Consider the following 15,608-nt stretch of genomic DNA (forward strand, 5'->3'; position numbering starts at 1 on the left):
AGCCGGGATGGTTTTGATCTCCTAACCTCGTGATCTGTCCACCTCAGCCTCCCAAAGTGCTGGGATTACAGGCATGAGCCACCGCGCCTGGCCAAAAGTTTAATTTCTTTAAGGATAAATGTGCTCTTAGAAACAGGGAAGAAAGAGGCTATTAAAACCAAAAGGGAAATGGAAACAGAACATGAATAGGAAATTAGGGTTTCACAAACACTAATAATTGTATGTGAAAATGATCATGTGTAATTATAACAAAAGAAAATTAATTGAAGACTTAAAATATTAAGCTATATTTGTGAGGTTATGAGAAATGTATCACTCATTCTTACATTTTAGGACATTTTTTAGTTATGATTCAGATATCCACAAACTTATTCTAAGTACTGATCTTCATAAGCTGTCTATGTAATGAAATAACATAAGACATAGCAATTGGATGTTACCTATATGGATTTCAGTGAAACTACCTGGCATGTATCAGACCCTTGTATATTTTTTCAACATTATAGTTATTCAAGTCTTGTTTCAGCAGACCTTTTTTTCCTATACTAAAATGATTTTATTTGTGAAGCAGTAATAGATTTTATTTAATTTATATATGTTGGCGTTTTTTTCAGTCCAGTGCTATTTGTGGTTTGGTGTACTATAAAGTCATTAGTATCCATACAATGTTATATAAAATTTTAAAATTCACATGGAATTGAGTATTCTAACCAATGCATTGCTTAAAAATGAATTTATTTTGACAAAACTTGTTAAGCTTGACATATTATTTTAATAAGTATGTTAGACATATTCCCAGTGTTTATATTCTAATTTATCTTAAGGTATTTGGCACTTTTAAATGTTAAATCTTCATAGTAACAGTACAGAACTTCTTAGAACGAATCACTGAAACTAATTTCTAATGTGTATTATTGTACTTTATTAAGATGAAATAACTGCTAGCTTCAGAAGATTTGGGCCTTTGGTAGTAGATTGGCCTCATAAAGCAGAAAGCAAGTCCTATTTTCCACCGAAAGGTAAGGATTGTTATTGTTAATATTTGCTAGGAAATAATTGGTTGTATGAGAGCAAAAGAAAGAATAGCAGTTACTTAGCCAGTTAGGAATCATAAGAGACTTGCTATTTGATAATAATTTCATAGACTCAGATCAACAAATGTTTGAGTATTTTCTCTGTCTAAAGCATCATTTCAAGTAACTTGGGTATAGACATATGAAACAGTATCTCTGCGTTATGAAATTAAGATCTATGTGAAGTGATTGGTCTTTTATAAAATATAAATTTATGAACAGTTGAAATATAAGATTTATATTAAATGTTCTAGATAACAGCAGAGCAGTATAAATTATTGCCAACTCTGTTGATGAATAAATAATTTAGATAAAAGACAAAGTAGCTAGTTGGGTCTATTTTTTTTTCAATTATATAAGGGAAGATGCTTAGTTATGTTAGTCAGTAATTGCTAGGAAGACACCGTGGCTGATCACCACAGGACAAGAATTACAAATTGTGCTAACCTTCACATGCAAGTCACATGATCAAGTCACCATCTGTGGGGAGAGGAAGTATATCCTGCCCGCAATAACAAGAGGAAGAGAGGAGAAAGGAGTCTTGAACATTAATTCAGCTAGTCAGAATTGCTAATGGAAGGTTCTCTGAAATGAATAAAAGAAAGAGGGAGGTTCAAAGATTAAGACTTTACTTTAAACATTGCTGAAATATAATTTTAGCACACTACACATACTATTCAGTTTCATGACTCAGTGAATTGTCAAGCCTGGAGAAAAGACCCCAATAAAACTGTTAAATGGTTCGATTTTGACTCTGGGAAATGAAGCATGATAAAGAAGTTACTGGCACATAAAAACTAGATACAGGTTTCTGGTGATGAATTATATGAGGCATATCTACTTTCTGTCATTGAGAATTATAGAACCTTCACTAATAGTTCACATAGTTTTTTAGATAAATGGAATAATGCAATTTTTTTTAATACTTGCAGATCTGTATATATGTAGGGAATCAAGAACATCTTTTGAGTAGGGATTCTGGATCCTAGGCCTCTATGAGAATCTGATTAAAGCTATCTACCTCTCTCCATGTAGTCTGGAGTTTATTGGAGGTCACAAAACCTTGGTTTAGAGAGGAAATTATCTCCACATAGATAGAGATGTTTATTTATTCGCTTAGTTTTAGCGTTGTCCATAGTTTTACTCTCTTGCCATTTCATAAAGTTTACTTTATAAATGCCATTTTTATTGAATACTCAGAGTATTGAATTATTTTGTAATGTTCTCGACTAAGCTACCATCATCACTTGCCTGGACTACTTCAGCTGTCTTTCTAGTCTCTCCGCATCTCTAGTCCTCTCCAGTTTTCTCCTATAGTCCAGTCACAGCAGTCTTTGAAAACTCATTGGATGGTGCTATTCCTTACTCACCTGCATAAACCCTTTAATGGTTTCTCTTATTTTTAGGATAAAAGCAAAAATGCATTCACTCTGCCTGGCCTTGCCTTCTTTCTAGCTTCTTCTACTATTGCTGCTTGTTTCCTTCCAGTCCCACAGACTGGCCTTGTTCTCTCCAGCCTCAGTGCTTTTATGTATGATAATCTCTAGACTGACGGTGTCTCTTCCTTAAGTCTCTTTATATATTCCCTACTAATCTTGTATCTCAAGCTTAAGTGTAAGTTTGTCACAGAATACATTGAGGATCTACCAAATGAGGTCAGCTCCTCCTGCCCAACTCCTAGTGCTGTATGTGTCTTTCACTGCTAGCACTCATCACAGTTGCAGTATTACATTTTTACAACTTTAAACATTTGTAATTATTTTATTAATGTCAGTTTCTTTCAATGGTCTGTAAAATAGTGTCTTTATTCACCTTTGTGAATGTTTATATTCTCAATAACTCATGGATTTTTAACTGCCTAATACATGAGATAACAAAAAATACTATAGGATGGAGAAATTACTTCAGGTAGATGGGGGAAAGCTTCACCGAGAGGTCTGGAATTAATCTAAGGTACTGTATATAGATAGATAAAAAGTACTTGAACAGAGTTCCAGGCAGGAATGGAAATAGAATTTTAAAAAGGAATTAGGAATTGTTTGGATGGAGAAAGATGCACATTTTTGCATGAGCCACTTGTTCACTTACAAGAATGGTGTACTCTAAGCCTAGAAAGATGGGATGGAACATATGTAATGAAACAGAATAGTTGTTGTCTTTATTGCTATTGTTGCTATCAGTGTTTTTTTTTTTTTTTTTTTTTTGGAGACGGAGTCTTGCTCTGTCGCCCGGGCTGGAGTGCAGTGGCGCAATCTCGGCTCACTGCAAGCTCCGCCTCCCGGGTTCATGCCATTCTCCTGCCTCAGCCTCTCCGAGTAGCTGGGACTACAGGCGCCCGCCACCACACCCGGCTAATTTTTTTGTATTTTTAGTAGAGACGGGGTTTCACAGTGGTCTCGATCTCCTGACCTCGTGATCCACCCGCCTCGGCCTCCCAAAGTGCTGGGATTACAGGCGTGAGCCACCGCGCCCGGCTGTTGCTGTCATTGTTATTGTGATTTTGCAGTATTTAGTTTCTCTAATTGAAAAAATAAAATTGGCACTGGCAAATCATAGTTTTTTTTGGTACAATTACAGTTAATTGTAGCCATTTCCAAAGACCAGTATCCCCAAACCTTGTTCTTTCAAGCAATTTTGTTATTTCTGTAATTCAGCATTTTCCATGGTTTGGAAAACACTGGTATAGAAGCATCCAGTGGGTGAAGCTACCTTGTAATTACAGCGGTGACTAGAGTCCCTTAGATGCTAAGCCACACACCTACGTAAGTTTCCTTTGCAGTGAATAACCTTCACCTTATGTGATTATTAGCTTGCTTTAACAAATTCGAAAGAAGCTATTATATAGTATGTTTTTGTGAAGAATATTTTAATATCTAATGACTTGCATTAGGTAAGTCATAATTTACCTGATATGGCTTAATTTTTGCAATATAAACGTTCCCTAATAATAACAAAAATTGAGCAGTATTAAAGATATTGAATTTAAAGTATTATTTTAAATTAAGCAATATTAAAATATTAATATCAAAAATTATAAAAATTGGCCAACATTAAAATACTGAATTTAATATACTATTTTAGTAAATTGGTCTTATATCCTTTTAATTACTACAAAATAGTTGTAGTTCCCAGATCCTTATTTTGTATCAAAATTAAAGCCTTAAAAAAATCTTCATTATTTTCAAGAATATTTAAATTGTTTCCAGCAGTGTAAAAAATCCAAGACATGTTTTTTAATCCTGTGTAATCTTACCTTTGGAAGTTTGTATTTATATAGGGTGAAATCATTTATATAAGGTGAAATGGCTTCAGGTATTTTTTATGCAATCAGGTATTTTAATTTTATTAAAATGAAGTACTTTAGTGTCACATCAGACCTTTGTGGCATAAAGCTATGGTTGACAATAAGCTGAGTTTTTCGACTTGAGTAAAAACATGACCTTACATTTCCCATTATATGATGGAACAGACATACATGGCCTGCTTGATGTCTGCTTCATACTGGGACTAGATTAAAATGCTGTACATTTGTTCGCATAGAAATCTTGCCAAGGTAAGGGATAGATCATTTATAGCTATCAATTGCTGGGAATAATCACATAATAGTAAACTTGCAGTGTAAATTTTGATGCCTTCTTTTTATAATGTAGTCTATTCTGTCTGCTGGATACATGATTTTTTATTAAAGATTGACAATTGGTTGTTTACAAGTCTAGATAGTCTCCAAACAGTTTGAAAAATGTATTCCACGGCTTTCCAAGTTGAGGCTTGATTTAAAAGTTTTGATCCATCTGACCCATGTTTTATTAAGGAACATGTTTCATTCCAACCTTCCTACTGTAGCTTTCTTAGTATCATTGGGAAGTTTTCATGAGACTGTGGAATGTTTCCTCTGCTTAGGGGATTTCCTGGACCTTTCCAAGTGTGTTCCAGTCTAAAAGTCTAGAACTTGGATTAACCTGAGGGCATTTATAGCAAACTTTAGCTCCAGATATACTCACCTGGTTAATTCTGCCAAGTTCTGTAACAAGGTAGTATCACTTCTAGAAAGCACATGGGAGACCTTGGGGCTGACCTCAGTTTGAAATTATTCAACCAACTACTATGAGACTGACTTTGGTGGTACTTTGATTTTTTTCTTCTGTAAAACAGGAATAATATTTCATAGACTTTTGAGAATCAAATACTAATGCATGTAAGTTAGTACAGTATCTGATAGCAAGTGTTCTATATAAAGTAGCCAATTGCTTTACTGAGTATCTGTTTTAATGTGTATTACATAGGATATTGTGTTCTCTTGTAGAAGGTAAATGGTTTTTCACCCTATTTGACAGTTTTTTTTTTTTTCAAAAGCATGTATTTTCTAAACAGTACTGAAATTTGGAGTAAAATCACTTGGCTTGACATATTGCCCTATCTTTAATGGTTATTCCAGGCTATGCATTTCTTCTCTTTCAAGAAGAGAGCTCAGTTCAGGCACTAATTGATGCTTGTATTGAAGAAGATGGAAAACTCTATCTGTGTGTTTCTAGCCCTACTATCAAGGACAAACCAGTAAGTAAATACCACATGAACTTCAGGCTACAAATGAAAATTTTTCAAAAATTGTTTTGAAATGATTGTTAATTAATAAAAGAACAATTAAACTACCATGTTGAGTTTTAGTTTTTGAAACATCCAGATAATTTATAGCAGGCATTCCCAACCCCTGGGCAGTGGACCAGTACTAGTGGTCCATGATCTATTAGGAACCAGGCCACACAGCAGGAGATGAGTGGCAGGCAAGCCAGCATTACTGCCTGAGCTCCACCTCCTGTCAGATCAGAGATGGCATTCTATTCTCATAGGAATGCAAACCCTATTGTGAACTGCACATGCGAGTGATCTGGGTTGCATGTTCTTTATGAGAATCTAATGCCTGATTATCTGAGGTGGAACACTTTGGTCTCGAAACCATCCTCCACCACCTCCATCCTTGGAAAAATTGTTTTCCTCAAAATTGGTCCCTGGTGCCAAAAAGGTCAGAGACTGCAGATTTATAGTATCTAGATCAAAAGTTATAAAAATAATTTGTTTCCAGATCCCACTATACAAATTTTTAAACAATAAAAGAATCACTATTAACTGGTAAAAACAAACAGAAAATTCTCATAAGCCATCAAGGGAGTAAGACCCAATGTAATTTTCTTCATAGGTTCAAATACGTCCTTGGAATTTGAGTGATAGTGATTTTGTAATGGATGGTTCTCAGCCTTTGGATCCCCGAAAAACAATTTTTGTTGGAGGTGTTCCTAGGCCATTAAGGGCTGGTAAGTAGAATGTTAACAATTTTGTTTAAAAAAAATCATTTAATATGTCCTAGTCAATTTAATAAACATTTGGAAACTATTGTGTACATGACACTATTGGACAGAGCAGGAGCAGATTCTTCATGCTCCAATAGCTGCTAACTACAGAATTTTGAAACAAATTCTGAGGCCCCTTCTTGAAACTCTCAAACTGGAGAATTGGGTACTTATCTGTCAATATTAGTGCAGTAGCTAACTACAAGCATATCTATAAGAATCTACCTAAATATTTCCGATTTCCTAAGTATACCTCTCTGAGATATGAGAATTTGGGGTCTGTTTATTTTGTGTACATCGATTCCGATATCTGAAAAAGAAATATGGGATTTTTTTCTCTTTTATCTATATTTTAATCATTAAAGTAGCACTTTAGATAAGTGAATGATGATAAACTTGTGTTGAACAATAACTAGGAACCAAAAACCTATCAAAATATGTCACATAGGAATACAATTGTAGATATATATGCCCACTTCGCACATGTTAGATGGTACTGTGCACGATGTGTGGAGTGTTAGTGATTTCCATCACTGAGAACATCCTCTCCCCAATCTTAGAGATACATGTTAAAGAACTATTCATACATGTAAATAGTTACGAATATGATGACTTCTACAAAGAAGTACTATAGGGAACAGAAGAGCATGTAGCAAGGAAATATGATATCTGATACCTTGAAGGTATTTGAAGTCTGATATCTTGAAGATATTTGTAGTAGAGCTGACATATAAAGACTGGGCGAAAGGAGTAGGATCAGGATGGTAGTAGGGTTCTGAGGAGTGTGTTTCACAGAAAGGGAACAGCTTATTTAAAGGTCTTGAGTGGAGGGAAACAGGGTGCTTTGGAGGAACTGAAAGAAGCCCAAAGTGCCTGACTTGGGATACAAGGAGTGAGGGAAGGGACACAAGGAGACGGGAGTCAAATCATGCAAGTCTAATGGACTAACTTGGTATTTATTCTCAGAGCAAGGGTAAAATAAACCATTGAAGAGTTTTTAAGCAAAAGAGAGACTTCATCATCTTTGCAATTTTCAAAGTTCACTTTAGCTAATGACTCATAGAGAGGGGGGCCAGGGTGAGAGTAAATACGGGCAGACCAATTTAGCATCCTATTATTACAATCCAGGAGATAGACAATGGTGGCTTGGATTAGTGGTAGCAGTGGAGAAAGCCAACTGAACAGAGGTGACAGATATTTATGAGGTAAACACAAAGACTGAATCTCATCTTTCAGTCATAAGCCACTGAGTGGATAGTGATGCCTTTTACTGAGATGGAAGGAACACTGGAGAAGGAGCAGATAGGGAGGGAAGATTATGATCTTGGTTTTGAACACAAGTGTATGGCACCATTCAGAGCTCCCAAATAAATAGAAATTTCAATTAAACCATGGTATATGGTATATTTTTTATGTATTTTTATGGTGGTATCTGGTATTATTTTTTAAGAGAATCACTCTTTATAAAGAGTTTTAAAAACAAGCTGGGAAGGCAAAGGCCAAAAGCAAGAGAGATAAGGCTATTGCCATGAACCAGGTGAAAAATGATGTTAGCATGAATCAGGATGTTAGTAGTGATGGAGGTGAGGTGATTGGACTCTAGATATGTTTTAAAATCAAGTTTACAGGATTGCATGTGCATTATGGAGCAAGGGAAGAATACAGAAAGGATGAAGTCAAAGATCTTGACAACCTCATCTTTTCTGTTGCTTTCTAACTGGGTCAGCAGAAACTCATTGGAGCAGGTTTAAATGGGATAGGGGAATATTATGAGTTCCATTTTTAATATACTGAGTGTGGCCAGTGCCTGTTAAATATCGAGTTGTCCAAGAGACAGTTGCATGTACAAGTCTGGCATCCAGGGGAGAGGTCCACACTAGAGATAAAAATGTAGGAGCTTAGAAACATATAGATGGTGTTTAAAGCTATGATACAGGATGAAGTTACCAAAGCCAGGAGTGTAGTGTTGCAAGGATTGAAAGTTAGGGTACTCTGACATTGAAAAGTTAAGGAGTTTAGGATGAACTATCAAGGAAGACTCAGAAGAAATTTATCAGTGAGGTAGTAGCAGAATTAGTGGGATAATATATTCTAGAAGCCAGATGGAGAAAATATTTGAATGAGAAGGAAGGGATTAACTGTGTTCAATGCTACTTACAGATAGATTGACCATTGGACTTAGCTTGAACAATTAGAGTGGAGTCATGGTGTGATAGTCTGATTAGAAAAAGAGTTGAATATAGAATGGGAGGAGAGGAATTGGGGGGAATACTGGAACAGATTTTGAGAAATTTGGTTGTAAAGGGGAACAGAGAAATGGATCAGTAGCTGAGAGGGAGAAAAAAGTGTTATGGGAATTTTTTTTAAGGTAGGAAAATTATAGTGTACTTGGGAATGACCTAGTATAAGGGGAAAACTGATTGTACAGAAGGGAAAGGGGAGAATTGCTGAAGCAGTGTCCATAGTGAGAGTGTATGGGATCTAGTATGCAAGTGAAAGGATTGGATTTAGGAAAGAGCATGGAACTATTTCTCTATAGGACAGAAGATAGAGTATATAGTGGGTTTAGTGCTGTAAGTAGGTAGATGTGATGGTGGTGAGTCACTTTATAGTTAAAAAAAAGCATCCTTGATCCCCGTCCTTTTTTAACAACAGCCTCTTATCTGCCACTCTACTCCTGGTCAAATGATAATATACTATTGACTTTTACGTTTTACAAAAAATACTTAAAAATTGTTGATTACTGTGTTCTCTCACATTTGATGTAAACTTCTTTTCCTTTTGAAGTGGAACTTGCTATGATCATGGACCGGCTGTATGGTGGAGTTTGTTATGCAGGAATTGATACAGATCCTGAGCTAAAATACCCAAAAGGTGCTGGGCGAGTTGCTTTCTCCAATCAGCAGAGCTATATTGCTGCCATCAGTGCGCGGTTTGTTCAGCTTCAGCATGGTGATATTGATAAACGTGTAAGTTGCATATTGGGAAATCACTTATGTCCTATAATAAGGTGCTGATCCAAAGCTTCATACCCTAAGGAGTTAATAATATAATTTGAACACTGTTTAATTTTTATACTTCTTTAAGTCTTAAAGGATATTATATAAAAATATCCTTGAAATGGAAAATTACTGAACACACTTTAAACTTTAGGTCTAATATAAAAATATTAATATCATTGTGCAGCCATGTCAGAATTTTTTAATCAGCCAATAGGTCAAATATTCTAACCGTGGAGGCAGAGACGTTGTTTTAAGAGCCTGTACATTGGAGTCAGACTGCCTGGGATTGAACCCCATTTCTACAAATTAACCTTCTCTATGCCTCTTTTTCCTCACTTGTAAAATAGAAAACAATGATAATATGTTTTTCTCAGTAATTTTGAGGATTAAATAAATTTACATATATATAAGCACTTAGAATAGAACTTGACGGAGAGTGTTATTTAAATGTTTGTTTTCATTTGTCACAAAATCTAAAATAAAAATGCATTGTGTATATTTCTCTAAAATAATTGACCTAAACTTAAAATTTTTTTAGTAGCATTGCTTGAATCATCACAATAAGAACTTTTAAGAAGTACTAGGAATGATAACTGAAACCCTGTTGAATAATTCCAAGTACTGACTACCCTCTAAAATAGGGAAAGACACTAGCATTCATTTACAAATCTATTTTATGCCAAAATCTGTGAACAGTTCCTATACATAGCTAAACATATTATAAAATAATCATGTTTATATTTATAGTATAGCAGAAATACATTAAGAATATGGGGGTAAATGAATTTTTATATCCGAATTAGTAGATAGAAGATATAACTTGAGTGGATACTCCTTTTCCCCAATATAACAGTTTCTTGAAGCCTCTTCTGGGGCTGTTTGGGACATTAAAAGACTATATTGGGGACAGGGAAGCTAGTTAATTAATACCAATTGGCTGGACCATGCATGCTAGAAGTAGTCCCCAATGTAATTACCCAACCGTCTCATTTAGAAAAGAAACACAGCATAGGTTCAGTTCACAAATGCAGAGTAGGGTTTTTTTTGTTTGTTTGCATTGCTACTTAAAAGGTTGCCAAAAAAAAAAAAAACTAAGAGGAGGTGCTCTGCTTTTGACAAGACATGCATACATAACTTTTCTGAACTTGTCTGAACGTTAAGAGTTCCTCTAGTGTTGTGGTTCTCAACCTCTGCTGTACATTATTCACCTGGGAACTTAGAAAAATCTTGGCATTTGGGTCCTACCCCTTGAGGTTCTGCTGAATTGGTAATAAAGCTCCGAAAGTGACACAAATGTACAGCTGTGGTTTAGACCGCTAACAGAGAGGTGATAGGTCACGGGACGTTATAGTGTATAATCATGGTATTTAATGTGCGCTAGCAGAAGAAAAAGACTGTTACAGTGTTATACCTCATACCTCTTTGTTTCTGAAATGATAGTGAAGGACGAATTATTTGGAACAGAGTATTGACTCTTAAAGAGCAACTCAGTTGCAGAGCAGATGAATTGAGATACATGTGCCTTCTTAAAAAGGCATTGAAATACCTGAGGGAAAAGCTCATTTTCTAAGATATGTGCTACAAAGGTAATTTTGAACTGTATTTGAAAGAATTTGAGCCTTAAATATTTTACAAGTCACTAATACTGCTTATACAAAGAAATATTAAACCACTAACCTTTATACCTTTCATCTCTCCAATATGAATATGGTTATTAAACCATAAAAATTGAATAAATGTAAGTGTATAACTGCCAACCCAAAGATACACAGGATACTTATTTGAAGGGAATGAAAATTGTTTATTCCACTTACTTTTTAGACTCATGGATACTGTGGTTTAGTTCCTATCTGATAGCTGGAAAGCACAGTCACCACAGATGTGTAATTCATTATATTTTTTTGTATGTTATTTCTGAGTAGCATAATTCACTGTGACTTCTAGTAAATGTTAGAAAATAAGACTAGGTGAAGTGTAGTGTTAATGAAACTTCCTTTTGCATATAGAAGAGTTTAATTATTAGAGATTATTAATGAGAAATAGGTTTTGAAATTCAATTTTCCATCTTTAAAGTCTCTGGTTTTGAGTAAGGTATGTTAGCTTCATAAAACTAATAAATATCTAGAATTTTAAAAATACAAATAATTGAAATCATTGCATTTGTAAAATTTTTGTTCAACAGTTTTATATTAAAATGTAACTCCTGAACATCTGGCGTTTTATCACGTATTATGGAAGTGAAGTAAACATCACAGACCTTGGTTTCAATTTGTCTAAAATCTTATTAAAAAAAAAAAAAGAAATAACCATGAGAAAGAAACCCAGAAAACATATGTAAATGTATTACATTTATGCATATATTTATAGCATTTCTACTTCATGCTAGATATTCTTCTAGGCACTGGAAACTGAATGTTGAGCAAATGGGTGCTGTTCCAGTGTTCATGGAGTTTATAATTCAGTGAGATGAAATCCAGCAACTCTCATGCTACCTTAATGTGTTCTTTGTTCGTAATAATGTTCTTTTTTATTATAGCTATAATTTGTAGTGAAGATAATGAATCAAAAATAGCAGCCTGGCAAAGAAAAGATAGAACCCATAAAGGAAAAAGTTGAGAGATAAAAATCAAGCATAAAAATTTTAAAAATTTGTGTTAAAGATTGTAAAGCCACTGGAAAAAAGGTTAAAAATTCTTAACTGACAAAAGAGAACTCATAAATCAATTTAAAAAACAAACAAAACTCCAGCAAGACAATACGCAAAAGATACAAACAAGCAATTCAGAAAAGCCAAGTGTCGAATATACATAAAATATATCCTAATCCTAATCAATGAAATATAAACAACAATGTAATTCCATTACCTATCTATCAAATGAACATCCTACAGTTCTTGTAATCAACTTTTAGGTTGTTTCTAGTTTGTTGTTGTTCTGACAAATAATATTGCGGAAAATATCCTTATATTCATTTTCTGCGCTCATGCAAGTATTTCAGTAGAATACATTCAGAATACAAACTGTTGGGTCATTATTTTTTACTATAGGCAACCTTTACTTTATCTCAATCCAGTCCTTCAGAACACTCAGTGTTCTGCTGTCTCCTAAGGAAGGGCTGGAGCTGTTACGCTGTCTGGCACTTTTCAGCCAAACAACGGTAAAAACCTTCCATTCATAAAGTTATCACAAGCAGGAAAGCAAGGCTATTGCAGCTAATAGTAGCTAATACTAATTTATAGAATATTTTACCATGTGCCAAGCACTGTCTTATGCTTTTACATTCACAATTTAAGCCTCACAACTCTGAGACAGGATCTGTTACTCCCACTTGACAGATGTGGAAACTGAGGTGGAGAAGTTTATCATTCAGAGCTGACTCCAGTCTGAAGTGTTCTGCCAAGTCAGACCTTCACAACGCGACTTGTACTTTATATCTTACAAATTTACAGAAGTCTAGGCATGCCCTTTGTAAGATTCTCCACAGTTCTGGCTTGTCTGTGCCAGTTATTTCCAAGCAGAGTGTGACTCGCACCTGCATTGGAGAAGCGCTGCCTTAATCAGTGGCTGTTCGGGTTCTGCCATCTCACAGGTGATACTGGAATGAGGGAAAAAGGTGTGGAAACTGTCTTCCATGACTACTTGATATCTCTTTTGTTTTTCACTCACAATCTCCCCTAACTCTGAAAATACCAGCACACAGGTGTTTCAAACATGTTATTCAAGAAAGGTGAGAGTGGAATGTTTTGCAAATCAGATTTTTAAAGTGTTTTAACCTACTACATGGTAAAGCTCCTTCCTTGAGAAACTGCCCATTTCCTCAGCTTTTAATGCTGGTGCTTTTTTTTCTGCTATAGAAACATTTTAAGTTATTACAGAATTTGGTTTCTGAAGCAGACCCTAATGAGACTTTCTTTTTTTTCAAGGTGGAGGTAAAGCCATATGTGCTAGATGACCAGATGTGTGATGAATGCCAGGGCGCACGCTGTGGTGGAAAATTTGCTCCCTTTTTTTGTGCCAATGTCACTTGCCTGCAGTATTACTGTGAGTTTTGTTGGGCAAATATCCACTCTCGTGCTGGACGTGAGTTCCATAAGCCATTGGTAAAGGAAGGTGCTGATCGCCCACGTCAGATCCACTTCCGCTGGAACTAAGAATAGCAAACTGGCCTCTGTTTAACAAGGAAAGAAAGGGTGCATGTGGCTTACTGTGTCTGAAGATACTGACATGCAGAAGAAATAAGTGCATTCTTCTGCTTTTCACCCCAGCTATCAATACATGCATCTTTATCAGCAGCCAAAACACTACAAGCCTCTTGTTTTTCACCAAAACCCTACATCTCAGGCTTACTAATTTTTCTGATATTTTCATGTTAAAATAAAATGTTTTTTTGTATTTTCTCCAAGTTATTTTTATATGTAAAGTTAAAATTAGATATGAGAATGTTTTGCATAGGGGCAACACAGTCTGCTGCTATATAGTGGGGGAAGCGTGCACTTATTTCTAAACATGGGTTTTTAACTTCAAGATCTGCCCCAGTAATTTACCAAAGGTAGCAAAATAATAGTGAAGATGGAATATGTCTGCTACAAATGCTTATTTTTATTGTTGCTATTTTCAGTGTATACATAAACTAAAAATTAGGGTTGATTTTTTTGCTCTCCATTTTGACTTGCAAGAAATAATACCTCAAGATAATCTGATTTATTAGCTATTTTTAAACATTTTTAATCACAAGCTGTATTAGCTTTGCTGCTATATAGGTGTTATGTGTAAATGCCACCTATTAATACGGGACTGAAGACGTTAGAGACACACTGCATTGCAGATAAAATGCAGGCAGCACAATATGGCCTAAACTGCCATAGTTTTAGAATGTGAAAAAAATGCATGTTTACTTACCTGTATACACCATATGCATGCACTAGAATTATTAACTAATGAGGTGAGGTATTGCAAATGTTCAAAAAAGCTCTCTTGAATCTAGGTAGCATGAACAAATTATAAAATTTGCTTAAAAAAGCAAACTTGCATGCATTATTGTGACTTCAAGTTTAAAAAATCGTCTTACATGTGTACAATATGCAAATTAGTTTTAGATTAGAGAGTGCAGCCATTTTGTGATCTGGTCAGTAGTGGAATTCGATTTTATGCAGACTGGATGTAATATTTGTAATCCCTGTGCAATTTTGTGACGTGCGGTTCTAATTCATGTGCAGTGATATAGTATAGATAAAAGAATGAGTAAAAGAAAATACAAGAATTCTAAAGAAAGTTGATTTTAGCCCCTTTGATAGTCCATGGTTAAGACATCCTTTATAAACCAAAGATGGCCAGCACACTGCTAACCAGTCACCAAATGTAAGACCCATAAGAAACCCATATTTAAAAATCTGAATTTTATAGAAGAATGCAAAACTTTAGTAAACCTTAAGTAAAGTCAAAATGGAGAAGGGGAAATATACAGATGGCTAGTTGCATAAAATTAAATTTTACCTTTATAAGACAATGGTGAAATCTGGCTTGAACTTGCTTATGTGTTTAACCTATAAATATTGGGGTCTTCTGCCTAAACTGGGGTCACTGTTGCATGGAACATTGTTCTTAATAGTTGAGAATTGGTTTTTTGAAAATTTTGATGAAGGAATTTTGGTAATGACTTTGCTTGCAGGTTTTTGGGGGTGTTTTTTTGAGAAAGTGGCATGGAAACATGCAGTAGTTAATGAGTTTCTCTTGGTACTGAACACTATTAGAATATCATTAGTGATATTTTTTCTCTTTAGAGCATTTTTAATGCAACTAGCCCCTATATTTTAATGTAAGAGTTACTCTGCAATCTAAGCAAAGCACCCAACAATGGTAAATGTTTTTTAAAAATGCAGAACTAAAAGATTTTTGACTCTAAAGAGAGAAAATTACAAGGGTGTTGCCTTACAGCAAACCCTTGGGACAATCCTTCATGTGAGCAAAGTGTTGATCTTAATATTGGTTGTCTGTGGTGTGCTTTTTTGTACTGTAAAAATATGTGGTTCATGTCTAACTCTGCTGTTTTATTGTGGTTGTGGTTCAAGTTTTTAATGTTTAAAGTTGATGCTGTTTTCAGAAGAGCTTTTTACTAATTTATTTGTCAATGTTCCCTATTTGTTACTTAACCATGATCCTCCAGATTTTTTGGAGTATTCTTTTCTAACC

At 35.0% G+C, this 15,608-nt stretch overlaps 1 protein-coding gene across 11 annotated transcripts in view; it reads left to right on the top strand.

Annotated features, from left to right (window-relative positions):
• The window catches only part of CPEB2 (cytoplasmic polyadenylation element binding protein 2), a 69,047-nt gene that overhangs the window by 51,701 nt on the left and 1,738 nt on the right, over nucleotides 1-15,608 (top strand). For all 11 annotated transcript variants that reach the window (XM_055246349.2, XM_055246351.2, XM_055246346.2 and 8 more), the window contains 5 exons: nucleotides 930-1,019; nucleotides 5,509-5,627; nucleotides 6,268-6,382; nucleotides 9,206-9,387; nucleotides 13,343-15,608. The exon at nucleotides 13,343-15,608 is cut by the window's right edge and continues 1,738 nt beyond it. In XM_055246349.2, coding sequence (XP_055102324.1) covers nucleotides 930-1,019; nucleotides 5,509-5,627; nucleotides 6,268-6,382; nucleotides 9,206-9,387; nucleotides 13,343-13,570 — 734 coding nt within the window. In that variant the 3' untranslated portion in view covers nucleotides 13,571-15,608. The remainder of the gene's footprint in view (nucleotides 1-929; nucleotides 1,020-5,508; nucleotides 5,628-6,267; nucleotides 6,383-9,205; nucleotides 9,388-13,342) is intronic.

This window comes from Symphalangus syndactylus, chromosome 16 (assembly GCF_028878055.3).
Source record: "Symphalangus syndactylus isolate Jambi chromosome 16, NHGRI_mSymSyn1-v2.1_pri, whole genome shotgun sequence".
Classification (NCBI taxonomy): Eukaryota; Metazoa; Chordata; class Mammalia; order Primates; family Hylobatidae; genus Symphalangus; species Symphalangus syndactylus.